The sequence below is a fragment of the Trichomycterus rosablanca genome, chromosome 19 (genome assembly GCF_030014385.1).
Source record: "Trichomycterus rosablanca isolate fTriRos1 chromosome 19, fTriRos1.hap1, whole genome shotgun sequence".
Classification (NCBI taxonomy): domain Eukaryota; kingdom Metazoa; phylum Chordata; class Actinopteri; order Siluriformes; family Trichomycteridae; genus Trichomycterus; species Trichomycterus rosablanca.
In genome coordinates this window covers 8985669-9005335 of record NC_086006.1, presented here as the reverse complement: position 1 = coordinate 9005335, position 19667 = coordinate 8985669, and the positions used below count along the sequence as shown (strand labels likewise).

Sequence of the window (19667 nt, the reverse complement as noted above, 5' to 3'; positions counted from 1 at the left end):
AGGAATGTATGTGAATGCATGTTAAGGTACTGTATGTGTTACGGATGGTTGAAACATGTCACTCAAGCAATAAAGGAATGTGCACAAATACAGAGTGTGTTTTACTAGGAGATAAGTACATACTAAATGAGTGAAAGAATAAATGAGAAAGCAAGAATCTGAGTGGAGAATTCCACTGTGTTTCTGTGTGAGCCGGGCATGACTAAATCTGTGTGACGGCTGGCATCTCCTCTATTCCTGCCTGTTATTCCGGGTCACTTCAGCTACAGTCTGGTCCCGCTCCAGCATATGTATGTGTGTATTGTCTACATAAACCAGCATTGTCTGATTTCTACGGTGTGTAATGTACTATCATATGCAGAGCTCCATGCATGACTGGGCCCACACACTGGAGCCTACACATAAATACTGATCCTAGGTGAGAAAAAGCATCACGTTTCTGATTCTGGAATACGCTTGCCTCTGAGTTTGCATTCCAGTATTTGGTCTTCTATAGTTGTGTGTGTCTGGACCTGCCTTGTGGATTCAGGGGTGACATGGCAAGAAGTGCGGTTTTGTCTCTTTTGCACAAGCATGTCTTAGTATTAAAGACCTATTGATTCAGTGATGGATGAAGCTTGTATTTTGCTTATCTGCATTGATGCTCTAGAGCTAACCTAAAGAAGCAAAACTAAGGTGCCATCATGTCTTGGTTGACAAATATACACAGGGAAAATGTTATTGCTTTAAGTCAACATTAAGAAATGTCAGTATGGGATACTCACAGGTAGATCTGGGCTATCAGGATAGTGGCTCACCGCCCTCTCAGCTTCATATGTGTAGTAATCCAGAGCTGCACAGAAATAACCAGGCTGCACCTCGGAGCACTGTCGACTAATGAGGTTAGGTCGACACTCGCACTGACCGTTGTCCATCCTGCACCTGTGAACACCAGAGTATTAATTTATTTATTTATTAGGATGTTAACATCATGTTTTTATACACTTTGGTTACATTCATGACAGAACAGGTTAATCAGTTCAAGTTTAATGTCAAACACAGTCATGGACAATCTCCAATTCACCTCACTTGCATGTCTTTGGACTGTGGGAGTAAAACAAAGCTCTTGAAGGAAACACACACAGACTTCACACAGAAATGACCTGGACTGCTCCACCTGGGAATCGAACCCAGGACCTTCTTGCTGTGAGGAAACAGTGCTACCCATCGTGTACTATGCCGCCCAAATTTGCTAATAAATGAAGCAAATTAAAATGAAGTTAATGGTGGGATGTACTCTGGTCTGGTCGTGGTAGATCCACCTCCACAAAGCACAAATGGGCACACAACAGGAATAATCTGGACAGGGCGCCAATCCATCACAGAGCTTTTTACCAAAGCAAGTCAAACTAATTTACAATTGCTTATGCTTCCTAACTAGATGGATTAATATCACCATATTAGTTTAACTGACGGTGTTATTCCCTTCATTTTTCTGAGTAGTGTATAATAAGGCACTCTTTACCCTTGATTTTCACACACACTGCCCATTGCGTCTTTTTATGTAAATGGCATGTAAATTGCACTTTAAGGCTTGTGCAACAGTTTCATAGATATATGTGGTCCAAATGCACCACTAATTGTAGACCTATTAGTTCACTAAAAATCACAGAGTTGAACTCATCATTTTGTTAGCCAGCAGTAGTGGGCTAGCATAATTTACCACTGCACCGCCCAAATGCATCAGTGGAAATATGAACAACCTAAACACACACACGATAAGATCTGAGCATAAAACTGGAACTGATCTTACAGTGGGAACATAGCCAAACAAATGCAGACTAGCACACACTCATACACCCAGGATAAAGTCACTTACTGTTGGCTGTATGCTCCACCAAAGTCACAATCACAGTATCTGCAGCCTTCAAGGTCATAACCGAGTCCCCAGAACTCTGGCTGCATGCACACACACACACACACACGGTTTTCATTAGCATGTGAAAAATCATAACAAGTCCCAATGACATATATGTATATATATATGCCCATTGAGATATATAACATAAACCTATCATGAATTCTATTATGTTTGAGCTTCTTGAGCTAAGCCTTAATAGCACAAATTAATAGAATTAATCACAATTGATCAACCATATTTACCAAATTATGAACTGACTACAGTGGGACCACACTTGGTATAGTCTTAAAGGGCAGAAGTGATCTGTAGTAATACATTACAATTAGCGAAACAGCCCCAAGTAATACTTAACATTTCACAAATTGACTTACTGTTTGATTCAATTCTCTCTGAGACTTTTTTTTATATATATATTTTGTTTATGCATTTTCTCCCCTTTTTCTCCCTTTTAGTGCGTCCAATTGCCCGATTGCGTCATGCTTCCTCTCCACCAATGCCAATCCCCGCTCTGATTGAGGAGAACGAAGCTAACTCACGCCCCCACCGACACGTGGGCAGCAGCTGTATGCATTTTGTCACCTACACTTTGACGAGTGCAATACGGATCAGCACTGTGTAAGGAGAGACACACCCTGACAGCACCCGTCTCTGTGCACGTGCCATCAACCAGCCAGCAGAGGTCGTAATTGCATTAGTTATTAGAGAGTTCCTATCCGGCTTAATATCCCACCCCTATCTGAACAACAGGCCAATCGTTGTTCATGTGGCCGCTCAGCCCAGCCAGTAGGGAGACTCGATATGATGTATTCGAGATCTGGTGTTCCAGCATGTGTTTTTACCGCTGCGCCACCTGAGCGGCCTCTCTGAGATATTTTAATGCACTGGTGCACTTTTTGCATCCTTTTTAGTGCATGGCTTCCAATGCACTACCCATGGCATTTTCATTAGGACACACCCATAACGTGAGACTCTGGAGTTTGAACTTGGGAATTGGGAAGTTCTTTTTACTATTTTGTCTAGAGAACATGCTATTATTTCTAATATCAGTAATGTTGCTGTTGTTTTTCAGGTGTTTTTCATGGTAACTTGTGTACTGATGAAAGATTCTTACAAAGCACTGGTTGCAGTAGCGTCCCGTCACATATCTCTTGCATGAGCACTCCCCGGTGATTTGATCACATGATGTTTCCATCATAGTTATGCCACGAGGGTCACAGTTACATGCTGCAAACAACATAACAGTATAAATCAGTTGATGTATTTGAAATGAAAGAACTGAGCTCATAACTGGCCATGGTGTGAACCTGTGCATTTACGCACACACAGACTTACGTTGGCATCCGAGTGGGTCCTCCTGGCTGAGGTCGTAGTGTCCCTCTTTGCAGTAGTCACAGCGCTGGCCTCTGACATTGGGCTTACAGCGACACTGACCAGCAATCATACCCAGATTCAGATCAGTAAAACTGTCACATATACCTCCATCCAGGGAACCCACCGGGTCACAGTCACACGCTGCACACAGCAAAGAAAAACAACAACACATACACACAAGGTGTATTGATGTAAACAGCATACAAACCCAATTCCAAAGAAGCTGGGACTATAGGAGGAATAAAACATGGACAGTAATAATTAGCAAAACCTTTTTGACCTGTATACAATGGAAAATGTATTACATTTACATTTAGCAGCTGCTTTTATCCAAAGCTACTTAGTTGTGACAGTATACAATCTAAGCAACTGAGGGATAAGGGCCTAGCTCAAGGGCCCAACAGTGGCAACCTGGCACTGGTGGGGCTTGAATCTGCAATTTTCTGATTTCTGGACCAGTACCTTAACCACTGGGCTACAGCAGCCACTGTAAACCACACATTATTAATGGAATTGTCTGGACTGCAGACAGGTCAGTTTAGCACCTGCACTCTTCCTATGAAGCCATGCTGTTGTAATGTGCTGCATGTGGCTTGGTATTGTCTTGCAGAAGCAAGAAGGGATATCCCAAATCGAATTGGTCCTTTTTGTCTTTGACCCAGAGAACAAATCATCTATTATTTCCAAAAACGATTTTTTGTAGGTGCAATTTTAATGTGTTTACTAACAAGTTTTCCTCAGCCCATGTGCTTATAGTAATTTAAAAAAGCATGTTGGTTTTTAATGCAATTCTATTGGCTTTTTTCAATAGTGCATTAAGAAACAAAGTGTATATGAATGTATGACAAATACAGTATATGATGAATGTTGGATTTGTTTTTGCCCATAAACTACTGGTAAAACATAAAATCTCTTTTTCTATGCTGTATTCATAAAATTTCATTTAACTGTGTTTTATCTACTGTCCCAACTTTTGTACATCATAAGGAACCGGCTGATGTTACTTACGAATACATGCGGCCGGGTCTCGGATGTCTCTGGTCGCATCTTGGTAGTAGAAGTGTTTGCAGGTTTCACAGTTACGTCCCATGGTGTTGTGAAGGCAGTCATCACACACGCCTCCGCTGACGTTCCCCGTGGACAGATACACCGCCATGTCAAAGTGACACTTGTTGGAATGACCGTTACAGTTGCACACTGGTTTAAGAAAATGTAAAGCGGACTTACTAATTACATCATTCACTCACTGGAGAGATCTTAAAAAATCATACATGGATTTGAATGAATGGATGTATCTTACTTCTGCAGGTGTGAGGGTTATTGACTTCAGCCGGTCTCCAGGGCAGGTCGTGGTGGAAATCTCTGCAGCGCTCGCAATTCAGCCCAACTGTGTTATGCTTACACACACAGTGCCCGTGAATCTAACCAATTACAACAAAGTTGTATTTTTACTACTTAAGTCAACTTTATTCTTATAAAAGTTACCACAGCAACTGTACCATGTTGCCCAAATATAAGCGAGTGTTAATTGATTTTTTAATGCATTTTTTCCCTTTTTCTCCCGATTTTTAGCGCGTCCAATTTTTACCCAACTGCGTTATGCTTCCTCTCTACTGGTGCTGACCCCCACCCCTGATTGAGGAGAGCAAACTGACACACGCCCCCTTTGACACGTGAGCAGTAGCCGACTGCATTTTTTCACCTGCACCAGCCGGATTCATATGCGAATCAGCCCTGTGCACGGAAAGCCACACCCTGATCAGAATTATTCCTCTACTCTGTACAGACAGCATCAGTTATGAGGTCCCTATCCGGCTCCCTAACCCTGTATGTACAACAGCTACATGTTGTTCATATAGCCGCCCAGCCCAGCCGGATGGCAGAGTTGAGCTTCGATACGATATATTCGAAATCCCAGCTCTGGTGTGCTAGCGTATTTTACCGCTGCACAACCTGAACGGCGAGTGTAAAAAATTTGGAGGTATTGATACAGTTGCTGTAAATTTGTTTTAAAATGTATAATATCAATAATAAAAAATAACATTGCCAACCCACCATGCCCAATTCCCTAGCATGTACTCCTGGAACTGGGGCGCACTCAGATGCATGGCCATAGCAGAAGCAACTGCCACGCACCACCAGCTCATAAATAGCGTAGTAGTACTTTTGCAGCACATCAGGACGCCGATCCAGCAGGTTATCACCGAGAGTATGTAGTTTAGTGAAGTTAATCCTCAAGTTAGTGATGTGTAACAGGTCTGAAACGGAAGAACCCATTATTGTCATCGATGTACAGGTATATCCATCAGTTAAACACTTTTTATTCTTATTATTAAACAACAGCAGCACTCACCTTGAATATTAGAACTATACGGGTCACTGACTGGGATTGCTGGATCAAGCACTTTAAAAATGACCTAAGACAAAGACAAATCATAATCATATGAGTTTGTTTCTATAATGTCATATATTTAGGTTTTAAGGTGCGACACATTCCCAAGGTGTTCAGGGATACATTCATGCTAATACAGGAATGGGCCTTCCTCAAATTGTTGCTCCAAAATTTGGTGGTTGGATGCATATAATTAGGACAGTGGAAGCCAAGTGGATACATCTTTGGGCTATCAATCAAAAGGGTTGGGGTCGAATTCTATCTCTGCCATTCAGCTACTGTTGGGCTCTTGAGCAAGGCCCTTAACCCTCTTGACTCAATGGGCGCTGTACAATGGCTGACCCTGCACTCTGACCCAAGCTTCCAAACCAGATGGAACATGCAGAAATACAATTTTGTTTAGTGTAGCCTAGGGGTCGAGGTACTGGAATAATAAGCAGAAGGTTGCTGGTTCAAACCCCACCACTGCCAGGTTGCCACTGTTAGGCCCTTGCGCAAGGCCCTTAACACTGAATTGCTTAGATTGTATACTGTAAGCTTTGGGTAGGCAGTTGATACGACTAAAACACCTGAACCTGAATATTTAGTAGGAGTGTCTAGTAAACAACGACGTTCTCACCTCTCCCTCTGTGGATGGTTCGATGTCAGAATATCGATCCTCACAGATGACATCAGTGATACGCTCGAGAGGCCGAGTATGCACCCCAGGGAAGGTCCGGCTGCAGTTATAGGCAAAATAGCGATACGGCCTCCATGTACGTCCAAAATCCACAGAGCGCTCGATCAACATGCCAGCAGGCCTGAACGTCTAAGGAGGAGTCGGGAGAAAGACTGAGTTAATAAAAGGTCTGCACAAATGGCAGGTAGTTAACACGGGCATACAGAGTCACCCACCTTAAACTTCATGATTAGATGAGTGAAGTGGAACTCGGCCTCCAGATTGAGTCTGATGCTAACATTCTCCTCACCTGAAGGCAAATTGAATTATGAGGGAATTATGCAAAAGCCTCCATGCAATTACCAATCAGCTGCACAATAAAAAATATCCACACTAATGAAGACAGGTAGATCTACAATAGACACAATCAGAGTGATTTTGGTCTAGAAATGTAACTGCTGCTGAGAATGACTGGAAGAGACACCAGACCAAAGTGCAAGGAGTGGACAAAATCAAAATAAAATAGAAAAACTTAAAAAAGGGGTGTTTGATCAATGATCAAAAAGAGAAAACAGCAAGGAAAATGTAAAAGTAATTCTACTAATTAAATTTGCCTAAAGCAGGTCTCAAAAACAGACTGTAGAGGGTGAAAGACAGACGCTCTACAGTCTACACTAAATAGAGAGTCGAGTCCTCCAAAGAGTCAACTCTTGTCTTGCAAAGGGACTATCGGCTGCATGACTACAGCTATAACAAAACGGGGTGTTAGATGGAACAGTGATCCTGGCCAGCTACTTGATCCACCAACCAACGTACTTGCTGTCACGACCCCAATGCTTAAATAAGCAGGAGTCGGTTCAACAAACCAACTCTAGAACAGGATTTAAACTGAATCGCTGAATCAGGTGGCTTCAAAAGAATGCAGAAGTAATGTTGGTAGTAGGAAACAAGGCCCGACTACGTTACAGACTGAGATTTATCTGACTGAGATTTATCTGAGATTTATATGACTCTCCACTGATCTTTGGGCTTTATATATACAGTATATATATATCACTGATTCTTGAGATAAGGGACAAAATGAATTTTATTTCTTCAATTTAAAAATAACAATTCTACATCATTTGAAACTGATATATTATTAGACAAAGGTTTTAACTAATTAACTGTGAAAGGGAACAGGTTTTTCCTAATACAATTTTTATCAAAATTGACATTATTTCACTTCATAACTTGATTAATGTCAACTCCGTCAGACACACAAAAAAGTATGCTATTTTAATTTGATCAGTACTACATGAGTGTAAAGACCTCAAGTATCTAATTACGGTGTTTTGTAACAGAGTTAGGTAATAAAATGAATTGTATACACTTTTGTTCAAATTTCACACTAATTTGAAAATCCCATTGTGAAATTCCTAAATGTTGTATATTTATTGTTAATATAAAACATATACAGTCAATGTTTTTCAGCAAAAAAGACACCATTGCATGTAGTTCTGCTGGTGTTTTAATATATAAACACAATAAACTGAACAAACAGTGACATATTTCTTTGAAAAAAAGACAAAAACCTTAATCTGCTGATGTTCACAAGCAGCTGACGGTGTTGACAAGCAACTACCGGTGTTGACCAATAACTAATGGAGATGAAAACTTATAAAGTATTTTACTAACAACTGAGATCAGACTAGTTTTGAAATAAAACCCTCAAGGAAATTGGAAGAGAAACCACCCAAAGAACAGCTTTCAACAGGATCTCCAGGCATACACTAGGAGACTAGGATATACCTGGCATCCAGTGACTGAGAACTCTGAATGTCTATCTTTGGCATAAATTAATTGAACTGGAAAACATGTGTCTTGGGCTCACTTATAAGTTTCTTCTCATATAGATGGAGCAGCTCAGAGATATTCCCAATGTGCAAGTTCAGCTTCACATTGAAGTGGATCCCACTAGCTGTTTCTTCTTGAACTCGCTCCCATTGCTTCCATTCAACAGTGATTTCACCTTTCTCTGGTGCCAGAATAGTGTGTTTGTTTAAGCACCGTAAACAGGTGTGAAAAAGGAAGGCTTCACTTGCTGAAGAGCAACAAACTAACTGAAAACTGTTTTGTTATCTTCTTCATTTTTTCTTTCAAAATATGTATTTCCCTTGAATGCCTTTTCCTTGTTTTTCTTTTCTCCCTTTCATTTGCAAGAGCATGTCTGGTCATAGTTTTAGTCTGCTGGTCTAGTGGACTATCTGGGGGTGTGTCTACTTGCTGCAGTGCATTCTGCATAGCCCCGACATAATACCTGACGGAGTTGATGTCTGACGGAATTGACAAAATGAGATATTTTTCCATTTTAACCATGTCTTGTACACTGGAGCCATTTTGGTTTTACTTTAATTCCCAGCTGCCTCCATAATCTAAACTAAAATAATTTTGTTTATTCTACAGTTCTTAGCTAAGATTATCATAATGTTAAGATGGTGTTGACATGATAAAGCTGTGACTGCAGTGGTATTAACATTGTTAGTTTAATATATCAGAAAATTGAAAACTTACAAGACCACAATCACTACTGTTACATCCACCAAGAACAGGAAATGGAAAGAGGACCTCAGAGTCATAGCTGACCATGACCTTGCCTAATTTATTCTGAATTATAAAAACATCTTACGGAGTTGACTGAAAGTGAGGACACAACTTTAATAGGCAATTATTAATGGTAAATATAATATAAGGTTCACTTTATGTGTTATGTGATATCTTATTAAATCATTCCTTTCATTTGATATGTATATTTATGCATTTTTATCATTTTTAATCACTTTTTTTGTCACTTTGACATTATGACCTCATGCTGAGGACAGGTGAAGTTACATGTACTTTCCAAGTACAGAGCCTGCATTTTAACAAATTGTAATGAAATTATTTAAAAATATATCAAATTAATTTAATGAGCATACACAGATCCTTCATATTTAACTTTTAAAGGATTTTTATTATTTATAATTTCTTAATTTTTAACAACAAGAATACTTTTTAATGTAGGACATGTTTTGTCCCTTATCTCAAGAATCAGTGATATATATATAGCTCTGGAATAATACTACTAACTGCTAATCGATTAGACACATGGCAGAATAACACCCTAGACAAAGTGTCAAGCCTTAAATGGCAAAGCAGAAGGACATTATATCGTAACCGAGCTCTCCAGCTGATTATGGTAGGGCCTGTTACAGATCTTTCTTTTAATATATATCTTATTCTACCTGCCCTAAGTTTAGATTTAATGCATTATTACACTTAATTATTATTGAATCATTAGTAATCATTATTCACATATATTATTATGATTCATTACTTTAAACATTATTGGGACAGTTCTGTAATCAGTTACAGGAAGCTGGGGCAGCACAACTGTGATATCTCACATTCCTTGCTTATGAAGTCAAATCAGTATCAGATTTGTTCCAGGTAGCCAAAATTCAAAGCTTTGATCTCAGTATCACACTGAAGTGTTCACACACATACTGACTTTAACACTGACCGTTAATAGACTGCCACCAAGTGAGCTCTCCTGTCTCACTGTCTTTCATGTAGATGACATTCTCCACCCGATGGCTGTTTCTGTGATGATAGGGATCATAGGGTCTTCTGGAGTTACACATGAAGCATTTATCTGACTCCTACAGAGAAAGAGAATTCACACATGTCATTAATCCAAGTAATCATGCTAAACTTTGAAATGTTTAAATAATGAAAAGATTAAACATTAATGGTTGTATAATGGCACAGGGCTGTATAAACGTAAAGCAACTGCTATTAAAAATCCTTCCTGTTAACATAACATGTGCCACGCTTATGACAACTCAAGATCAAGGTGCTCCTTGCAGAAATGCTTAAATTCAGCCGCACTGGAAACTTCAAGTTGGGACTTTTCCCATGCCAATCCAAAACCGTTATTTTGTTTCTTTTTTGTATTGAGACACCCCTTTTAATTTTTGAATTCATGTGTTTTAGTCATGAAAATTGCTAACAGGTGTAATAAATCAATTATATAAAGGAAATTATATGCTTCCAACTTTGCAGCAACAGTTTAGAAAAGGCCCTTTCCTGTTTCATCATTACTGTGGACAAAGCAAGGCCTATTAAGACATCAAGCTTGGTTTAAAGAAACTCCGGTGGACTGCACAGAGCCCTGACCTCAGCCCCAATAATCAGAATGTATGGTCCTGTCAGTAATGGCAAGTCATTCAGGCCCTGACATCGCAAAGCTACCACACTACCACCACCATGTTTCGATGTGTGAGCTTTATGCCATATGTAATGTAACCCATGGTTTTATTTACAATAGTTCATTAGTTCATGCTTTCATTCATTGGTTCTTTTTGGTAAACAGACCACTCAAAATTTTCTCCAGATAGAAATAATGGCTCTCACTGTGGTTCATTGGAGTCCCAGAGCCTTAGAATCTAACATTGATGTTTAGATTTAAAAGGGCTGGCAGTAACCGAGCTTCGGTGTGTCTAGTATAATAATAAATAACACATTAAATAATGATTTTTAATGTCTTTACTCATTTTCTCTTTGGGTTATATTACATTTTGTTTAATGATCAAAAAAATCAATGGTGACAAATATGCAAAAATAGAAGAACATAAGAGGAAATTTATTTACACTGCATTATAATCATTGGCTATAAAAAGTGGTGTGTCAAAAATGTTTTAACAAGATGGAGACAAAAACTGCGTCAACTTTGGCTTGGAATACAGCCAGACCTTTTTGTCTCAACTGGGTTAGTGTCCAGGGTAACAAAATCTCCAACAGTGACCTAGCTATTAAGAGCTTATGACTACAGAAACACTGTAACTAACTGTAACCCATATTTTGTGTTTTGAAAGGGTGGTTATCAAACAATGTATTCATAGGAAAAATCATTTTAAAGTTTAGTTAATGACCAGTAACTAGATAAATAAAAACAGGATACAATAATGACTAATAGTCGGGTCAAGCTATTTTAGCATTTTAAAGATCCACACAACAATTAACAGTTCAAGTATATACATTGTATTTATTATTAAAATTAAGAACGTTGTGTCAAAAAGGGCATCCAGTGCACAAAAAAAGCGCCAACTCAGGTCTGTGGACCAGAATCAATTTGTCCAGTTAGAAAGCATAATTGTTCATTAATTTCACCTGCAATGGTGCAAATCAAAAAGACAACCCATGCACCGAAGAGGCAACAGCAAGACAAAATGCAGATGAAGGTAATCAAACCGAGTCACATGAAATTTTTGATCCCTTTAATCCAATAATGAGCACAAGTATGTGGATAATGTTGCATATTTACACTGACTGTAGGTGGTAGGGAAAGACAAAGGATTATATATTGAGTCTGTTTAATGAGGGGGATTTTGAAAGTCCTAAAACACAAACAAATTGACTAAGAGTTGACAGGCTACACCTGGAGCAATAAAAAGTGCGGCTACCATGTTCCTGTCAGTGGGGGAGGATGGTGTGGTTTCAAAACAAAATGCATTTGTGCATTGACACACAAATACAAACCATAAAACATTCATGAAATGTATAAGTAGGAGTATATTATTTCATTATTATATATTATAAATATAATACTGTGGGTTCTGACAATAGAGCGTTTTAAAATAAAGTAAAATAAAATACAAGAGTGGTGCCAGTGAGCATGCCAAACATTTGTTAGTAGACACAGGACATTACACACTAGGCAAGACTGTACATGCAGCTATGGAAAAAAGAATAAGAGGGAAGGGATGTGTTTACATAAAATTAAATCACAAAAAGTTGTACACAAAACCAGAGAGAACAGAATGGCTGAATAAATGAATAACCGAATGCATGATAGATTGTAATTAACATGCATGACAAGCAGCCTTGGCATTTTATTATGACAAAATAATTAAAAATCCTTAATTTATAAATATAGATAGAACCCAAAGTATTACTTTTGTTCTATAATGTCATATATAATGGCTTTGTGGCATGACTAAACAACTTCAGGTCATAGGGTCATCTGTACAAAACATTTGTAGGTAGGTACAAACGTGGAACAGTGATCTCTTTGCCAAGAGAAAGCCCATACCATCACCCTGTGCTAAGAAGATATTATTTGCCAGTGGAACCGGTGCATTGCAAAAAATGATTTCATCATTCATGATTACCCATGATCCAGCCGATTTAGAGATGATCTCACTCTGTTGTCTAGATCAGGGTTTTTCAAACCCTGGATCACAACCCTTGGGTGGCTCGTGAGCCAAAAAAAATGGGGCACAGAGGAAGAAACACAGAAACACCAACACAGCTTTTGGAAGCTTTACATTACATCCTGTAAACCACAGTGGGACCAGATTGCCACTTTTTTTATTTATGTATATTTAAGTATATTTCGTTTTGATGCATTGTTTGTGTTGCCTGGGCCGTGGTAAAAATCATGGACAACATGGGGGTCGCTTGTTTGCCTATTAAAGAATTGATTATTTACTTGCTGTAATCTTTTTTATCCAGCAGACCCATAATAAACTGAAGGAACAAGCTTAAATTTGTTATGATGTGGGAGGAAGGACCCAAGGATGCGGAGGTTTTAACTTAAAAGGGTTTTATTTACAAAATCATAAACGTAATATACAATAAAATAAAGGAATAACAGTAACAAAAAACACTTCGGGGAATCCCGAAGGCAGCCGGTGACGCCAGACTGAAAGAAACAAGGGAAAAAACATAAAAGGGAAAAAGGGAAAGCGCGAGGCGCGAACCCTGGTCGCTCACCTCTAGGCTGGGAGCTTAAGCACGCTGCCACAGCAACGCTGAAAGCAAAACCGCTCCCAGCACTAAAGAGGCGAAGCGACCGGGTTCGCGAGGTGGGAAACCTCGCGCTGTTGGCCGAAGAAGGGGGGATGACACCGCCGGTAGATAAATGGCACGGCGCTCACCAGCAGTTAATGCTGGTCAGCGCCATGCCATCCACCGGGTGCGATTTACTTGCGGATTTATAAAGTTAAAAGCAAAGGCGCTGTCACCAGCCAGGGTGGCTGGGAAGTGGCCGTTTGCTCCTGCGCTCCAGAGGGCGGAACGTGACGCTGTCACCAGCGGTAGCTGGGAGGGGGTCACGTTCCTCTGGGCGCAGTCATGGGGTCTCTAGGTGGCGGCGGCACGGCGGCTCGACGGCTCGGCGGCAGCGGCCCGACAGCGACCTGAGAGCAACCACCAGGCGGCGGCGGCGGCACGACAGCTGCGGCACTCTGGCGGCAGCTTGGCGGCGGCGGCGGCGTGGTGGCGCCCACTAGCGGTGGCCCGGCGGCAGCGGCACGGCGGCGGCGGCACAGTGCGGCGGCACAACCTAAAGATAATAAAAAAAACAATAAACATAAAAGGACACCGCAGTGTCAAACAAACTCAAAGAAAGAAAAAAGAATCAGCCAATATGAGCAGAAGGTGCGACGGCTACAGCTCTGCACCTATCCCTTAAATAAGGGAAGGCACAGGTGTAGCCACTTCGCCCTAACGAGCTGGCCAGGTATTTAAAGGCACAGCTCGTTTCTGCTCTGTAAGGCCTGTGGCATCAGGGAGAGATGGTACATTCCCCTGATGCCACAGAGCCTAACAGTACCCCCTTCTTAAGGAGACCTCTCCTGAGGTCTCCAGCCGGCGGTCCCGTCCCCACCAGTGGCTAAAAGCCACTGGGGGAGTGCCCCCCCAAAAAAATCTTTGGGAGAGGACGGGGTCCTCCGCTGGGTCCAGTAATGGTCGCACCTTACTGTTATGATGTGGGAGGAAGGACCCAAGGATGCGGAGGTTTTAACTTAAAAGGGTTTTATTTACAAAATCATAAACGTAATATACAATAAAATAAAGGAATAACAGTAACAAAAAACACTTCGGGGAATCCCGAAGGCAGCCGGTGACGCCAGACTGAAAGAAACAAGGGAAAAAACATAAAAGGGAAAAAGGGAAAGCGCGAGGCGCGAACCCTGGTCGCTCACCTCTAGGCTGGGAGCTTAAGCACGCTGCCACAGCAACGCTGAAAGCAAAACCGCTCCCAGCACTAAAGAGGCGAAGCGACCGGGTTCGCGAGGTGGGAAACCTCGCGCTGTTGGCCGAAGAAGGGGGGATGACACCGCCGGTAGATAAATGGCACGGCGCTCACCAGCAGTTAATGCTGGTCAGCGCCATGCCATCCACCGGGTGCGATTTACTTGCGGATTTATAAAGTTAAAAGCAAAGGCGCTGTCACCAGCCAGGGTGGCTGGGAAGTGGCCGTTTGCTCCTGCGCTCCAGAGGGCGGAACGTGACGCTGTCACCAGCGGTAGCTGGGAGGGGGTCACGTTCCTCTGGGCGCAGTCATGGGGTCTCTAGGTGGCGGCGGCACGGCGGCTCGACGGCTCGGCGGCAGCGGCCCGACAGCGACCTGAGAGCAACCACCAGGCGGCGGCGGCGGCACGACAGCTGCGGCACTCTGGCGGCAGCTTGGCGGCGGCGGCGGCGTGGTGGCGCCCACTAGCGGTGGCCCGGCGGCAGCGGCACGGCGGCGGCGGCACAGTGCGGCGGCACAACCTAAAGATAATAAAAAAAACAATAAACATAAAAGGACACCGCAGTGTCAAACAAACTCAAAGAAAGAAAAAAGAATCAGCCAATATGAGCAGAAGGTGCGACGGCTACAGCTCTGCACCTATCCCTTAAATAAGGGAAGGCACAGGTGTAGCCACTTCGCCCTAACGAGCTGGCCAGGTATTTAAAGGCACAGCTCGTTTCTGCTCTGTAAGGCCTGTGGCATCAGGGAGAGATGGTACATTCCCCTGATGCCACAGAGCCTAACAGTACCCCCTTCTTAAGGAGACCTCTCCTGAGGTCTCCAGCCGGCGGTCCCGTCCCCACCAGTGGCTAAAAGCCACTGGGGGAGTGCCCCCCCAAAAAAATCTTTGGGAGAGGACGGGGTCCTCCGCTGGGTCCAGTAATGGTCGCACCTTACTGTTATGATGTGGGAGGAAGGACCCAAGGATGCGGAGGTTTTAACTTAAAAGGGTTTTATTTACAAAATCATAAACGTAATATACAATAAAATAAAGGAATAACAGTAACAAAAAACACTTCGGGGAATCCCGAAGGCAGCCGGTGACGCCAGACTGAAAGAAACAAGGGAAAAAACATAAAAGGGAAAAAGGGAAAGCGCGAGGCGCGAACCCTGGTCGCTCACCTCTAGGCTGGGAGCTTAAGCACGCTGCCACAGCAACGCTGAAAGCAAAACCGCTCCCAGCACTAAAGAGGCGAAGCGACCGGGTTCGCGAGGTGGGAAACCTCGCGCTGTTGGCCGAAGAAGGGGGGATGACACCGCCGGTAGATAAATGGCACGGCGCTCACCAGCAGTTAATGCTGGTCAGCGCCATGCCATCCACCGGGTGCGATTTACTTGCGGATTTATAAAGTTAAAAGCAAAGGCGCTGTCACCAGCCAGGGTGGCTGGGAAGTGGCCGTTTGCTCCTGCGCTCCAGAGGGCGGAACGTGACGCTGTCACCAGCGGTAGCTGGGAGGGGGTCACGTTCCTCTGGGCGCAGTCATGGGGTCTCTAGGTGGCGGCGGCACGGCGGCTCGACGGCTCGGCGGCAGCGGCCCGACAGCGACCTGAGAGCAACCACCAGGCGGCGGCGGCGGCACGACAGCTGCGGCACTCTGGCGGCAGCTTGGCGGCGGCGGCGGCGTGGTGGCGCCCACTAGCGGTGGCCCGGCGGCAGCGGCACGGCGGCGGCGGCACAGTGCGGCGGCACAACCTAAAGATAATAAAAAAAACAATAAACATAAAAGGACACCGCAGTGTCAAACAAACTCAAAGAAAGAAAAAAGAATCAGCCAATATGAGCAGAAGGTGCGACGGCTACAGCTCTGCACCTATCCCTTAAATAAGGGAAGGCACAGGTGTAGCCACTTCGCCCTAACGAGCTGGCCAGGTATTTAAAGGCACAGCTCGTTTCTGCTCTGTAAGGCCTGTGGCATCAGGGAGAGATGGTACATTCCCCTGATGCCACAGAGCCTAACAAAATTGACTTTTTTGAATTATTTTGTATGCTGACTTGATTGTATTGTTATGCAACAATTTATCAGAACCTACTTGAACACATGCCAGCCTATTCATGATTTTAAACTTGGTGGATTTGAAGGTAAATTCTAAGACCATGATGACAGGTATATGTAAACTTTTAACCTCATCTGTGTTTGGATTAAATTTGCTAGCCCAATGCAAAAGCTGTTCTACTTAAAATAGACCTTTTGAGCATGTTGTATCAGTTTCAGTTCTTCAGCTTTAAGCTGGAATTAATGATGATGATACGGTACACACACACTTGCATGTAACGCTAAGCCTGTATCTATTGTTGTTACATAACCTACTAAAAAGATGCTGTGTATATGCCACCTATTATCAAAGACTGTGATACTAAAATCCCACTCATGTCTACCTTTACTTACTTGTGCGGTGCAGCAGTCTGTTACAAGTTACAGTCTGTTACCCCACCACTACTGACACCCAGGTTCGGTGCATGTATGCTATTATTATCTTTACAAAGCATCTGTTAGTACTTGGTGAGAATTACCTGCAAGTGGCTAACTATGCAGTACTGCTCGGGTCTGTTCAAACCACAGGTAGAAGTAGCTGTCAGGTTAGGAGCCCGTCCAATGAGGAGGTTCCCTGTTGCTGGGTAACAGCTTCCATCTGTACAGCCGTGTAGGCTTGTTTGAAGCTCCTGGGCCACAGTATGAAGAGCTGAAAAGACAAACAGGCCATTCAGCTTAATACATTGAACTTATACTGAGTGTAATTTATTAACATAAAGAAGCTTACATAGGAATTTGTAAAGGGCCACTGAGGCTCTACGTTTAGCCTTGTATGAGCAAGAATTGATGCACTTTGATGTGGGTGATATCCTGACTGGAGTGGATCAAATAGATTGTTAAGACTAAAAGTAGGATAAGACTTGTTGGCTAGGACAAGGTTGTTTTCATTTTTTTGTAAAGACTGGGTAAACTTCTGCACTTTTAGAACTGATGCCTTGTAATTGCAGCCTTAATAAGGAATTCCTTCAGCCCTCCCACCCTTAGACATAGCCAATCATATCTGTGTAGGCGCCAGGGTGAATGATAGCAGAGCTGAGATCCAAACTTAAAAGCTCAATATCTCCCCGAGGGTGGCACGGTGGCTAAGTGGGTAGGACTGTCACCTCACAGCAAGAAGGTCCTGGGCTCGATCCCTAGATGGGGCGGTCCGGGTCTTTTCTGTGTGGAGTTTGCATGTTCTCCCCGTGTCCACGTGGGTTTACTCCGGGTGCTCAGGTTTCCTCCCATAGTCCAAAGACATGCAAGTGAGGTGAATTGAAGATACAAATTTGTCCATGACTGTGTTCGATGTAACCTTGTGAACTGATTAACCTTGTGTAATGAGTAACTACTGTTTCCTGTCATGAATGTAACCAAAAGTGTGAAACATGACGTTAAAATCCTAATAAACAAACAAACAAAACAAACAATATCTCCCCAAAGGTGGTCTAGCTCATTAGGCCTCTGCTCCACCCAAAAACCCTGCAGACACCCCTTCTAATAATAAGTTCAGGTGTTTCAGCCAGACTTCAGCCACGCTAACAATGTGCATTAAATCAAATATATGAAATGTTTCCTGCTCTATCAAAACTGTGCATAACTGTAACAAAATTCATGTGGAACTTTAATGGCCCTAAAACGTGTAATAAAAAGTACTGCATTCAATTTGACAAAAAAATTGCAAGATACACTAGTATCTTCACTAGTGGCCTCAGACTTTTGCCCATTATTGTATGTATTTATTAATTAATCAAAAGCCACTTGAACACATCCCAGCCTGTTCATGATTTTAAACCTATAAAGCAGAAACACTGAGGTGGATTTAAAGGTAGCATAAGCAGACATCCCAAGTCTCCCGAAAGTTCTGGGAGTCTCCTGCATATAGATAGCGGCTCCCTGATGATAAAATCTCCCGGAATCTAGAACGAGTGGCCAAGAGCGACACACACACACGCACGCGTATTAAATCCGTTATCTGATATACAATCTAGCGCACTGTGTAGGGAACATAAATCAATTGTCTTATATACTGTCTAGTGCACTAAGTAGGGAACATAATTAATTATGCAATACACTATCTAGTGCACTATGTAAGGAACACAAATCATCATCTAGTTATACTTTCTAGTGCACTATGTAGTGAACATGAATGCGTTATCTAATACACTATCTAGTGCACTATGTAGGGAACATGAATGCGTTATCTAATACACTATCTAGTGCACTATGTAGTGAACATGAATGCGTTATCTAATACACCAACTAGTGCACTATGTAGGGAACATAAATCCGTGATCTGATATACAATCTACTGCACTGTGTAGGGAACATAAACCAATTGTCTAATTCACTATCTAGTGCACTATGTAGGGAACATAAATTCATATCTAAAATACAATCTAGTGCATTATGTAGGGAACATAAATCTGTTATCTGATGTACAATTTAGTGCACTATGTAGGGAACCTAAATCCGTTAACTAATACGCTACCTAAAGCAATATGTAAGAAACATAAGTCTATTATCTAGTACACTATCTAGTGCACTAAGTAAGGAACATAAATTCTTTTCTAATATACAAACTAGTGCACTATGTAGGGAACATTAATCTATTATCTTTCACACTATCTAGTGCACTATGTGTTTGTGACGCGAACAGTTAGCTTAGTAGCTCAGTTAGCAGCTCCTAAAAGTTCTGTTATCACCCATATCCTTTGGTGTGTGCGAGAGGTTTTCTTTTGGGAGGGGGGGAGGTCCGGGGGTACCTCAGGGGGCATGGGGGTCCGGGGGTACCTCCCTGAAATGAGTTTTTGCAACTTCGGATGTCTGTGATGGGCAAAAAGTTGTTAACAGGCTGTTCTGGCTCAGCAAAGGGTCAGTGAACTGATGAGCTTTCCTCTCTGGGTCAGTAACTCTAAATGATCCTCCAGCCATCAGCATGAACAACAATGGGGTATAGAAAATGGAAGAGATAGTTAATACAGGGTAAAGAGAAAATAAGTGGGTGGAAAAAGTGAACATTTAAAGGAAAATTAAGTCATTGCCAGTTCCCACAAGCATAGACAACTGGCTTATTTTTTCCAAACCTGAAGCATAAGCTAAGATGTGCTTCCTCCACATAAACACAAATACAGTCATTATTTCTTTAAACTCCTGTTCAATGTCTTTAGGTTGACACCAACATTCCCATTGTGTCCACAATAGCTTATAGACATTTAAGACTGGAAGACTCC

At 42.3% G+C, this 19667-nt stretch overlaps 1 protein-coding gene across 1 annotated transcript in view; it reads right to left on the bottom strand.

Moving 5' to 3' along the window:
* The window catches only part of lamb2l (laminin, beta 2-like), a 36579-nt gene extending 17368 nt beyond the window's left edge, over nucleotides 1-19211 (bottom strand). Inside the window, exons 1-13 of the mRNA XM_063016037.1 lie at nucleotides 19200-19211; nucleotides 16935-17129; nucleotides 9863-10001; nucleotides 6558-6631; nucleotides 6283-6471; nucleotides 5625-5688; nucleotides 5327-5529; nucleotides 4572-4692; nucleotides 4280-4468; nucleotides 3233-3412; nucleotides 3012-3124; nucleotides 1859-1938; nucleotides 765-921 (exon numbers count right to left, since the gene is read on the bottom strand). Coding sequence (XP_062872107.1) covers nucleotides 765-921; nucleotides 1859-1938; nucleotides 3012-3124; nucleotides 3233-3412; nucleotides 4280-4468; nucleotides 4572-4692; nucleotides 5327-5529; nucleotides 5625-5688; nucleotides 6283-6471; nucleotides 6558-6631; nucleotides 9863-10001; nucleotides 16935-17129; nucleotides 19200-19211 — 1716 coding nt within the window. The remainder of the gene's footprint in view (nucleotides 1-764; nucleotides 922-1858; nucleotides 1939-3011; nucleotides 3125-3232; nucleotides 3413-4279; nucleotides 4469-4571; nucleotides 4693-5326; nucleotides 5530-5624; nucleotides 5689-6282; nucleotides 6472-6557; nucleotides 6632-9862; nucleotides 10002-16934; nucleotides 17130-19199) is intronic.
* Nucleotides 19212-19667: the final 456 nt, after the last annotated feature.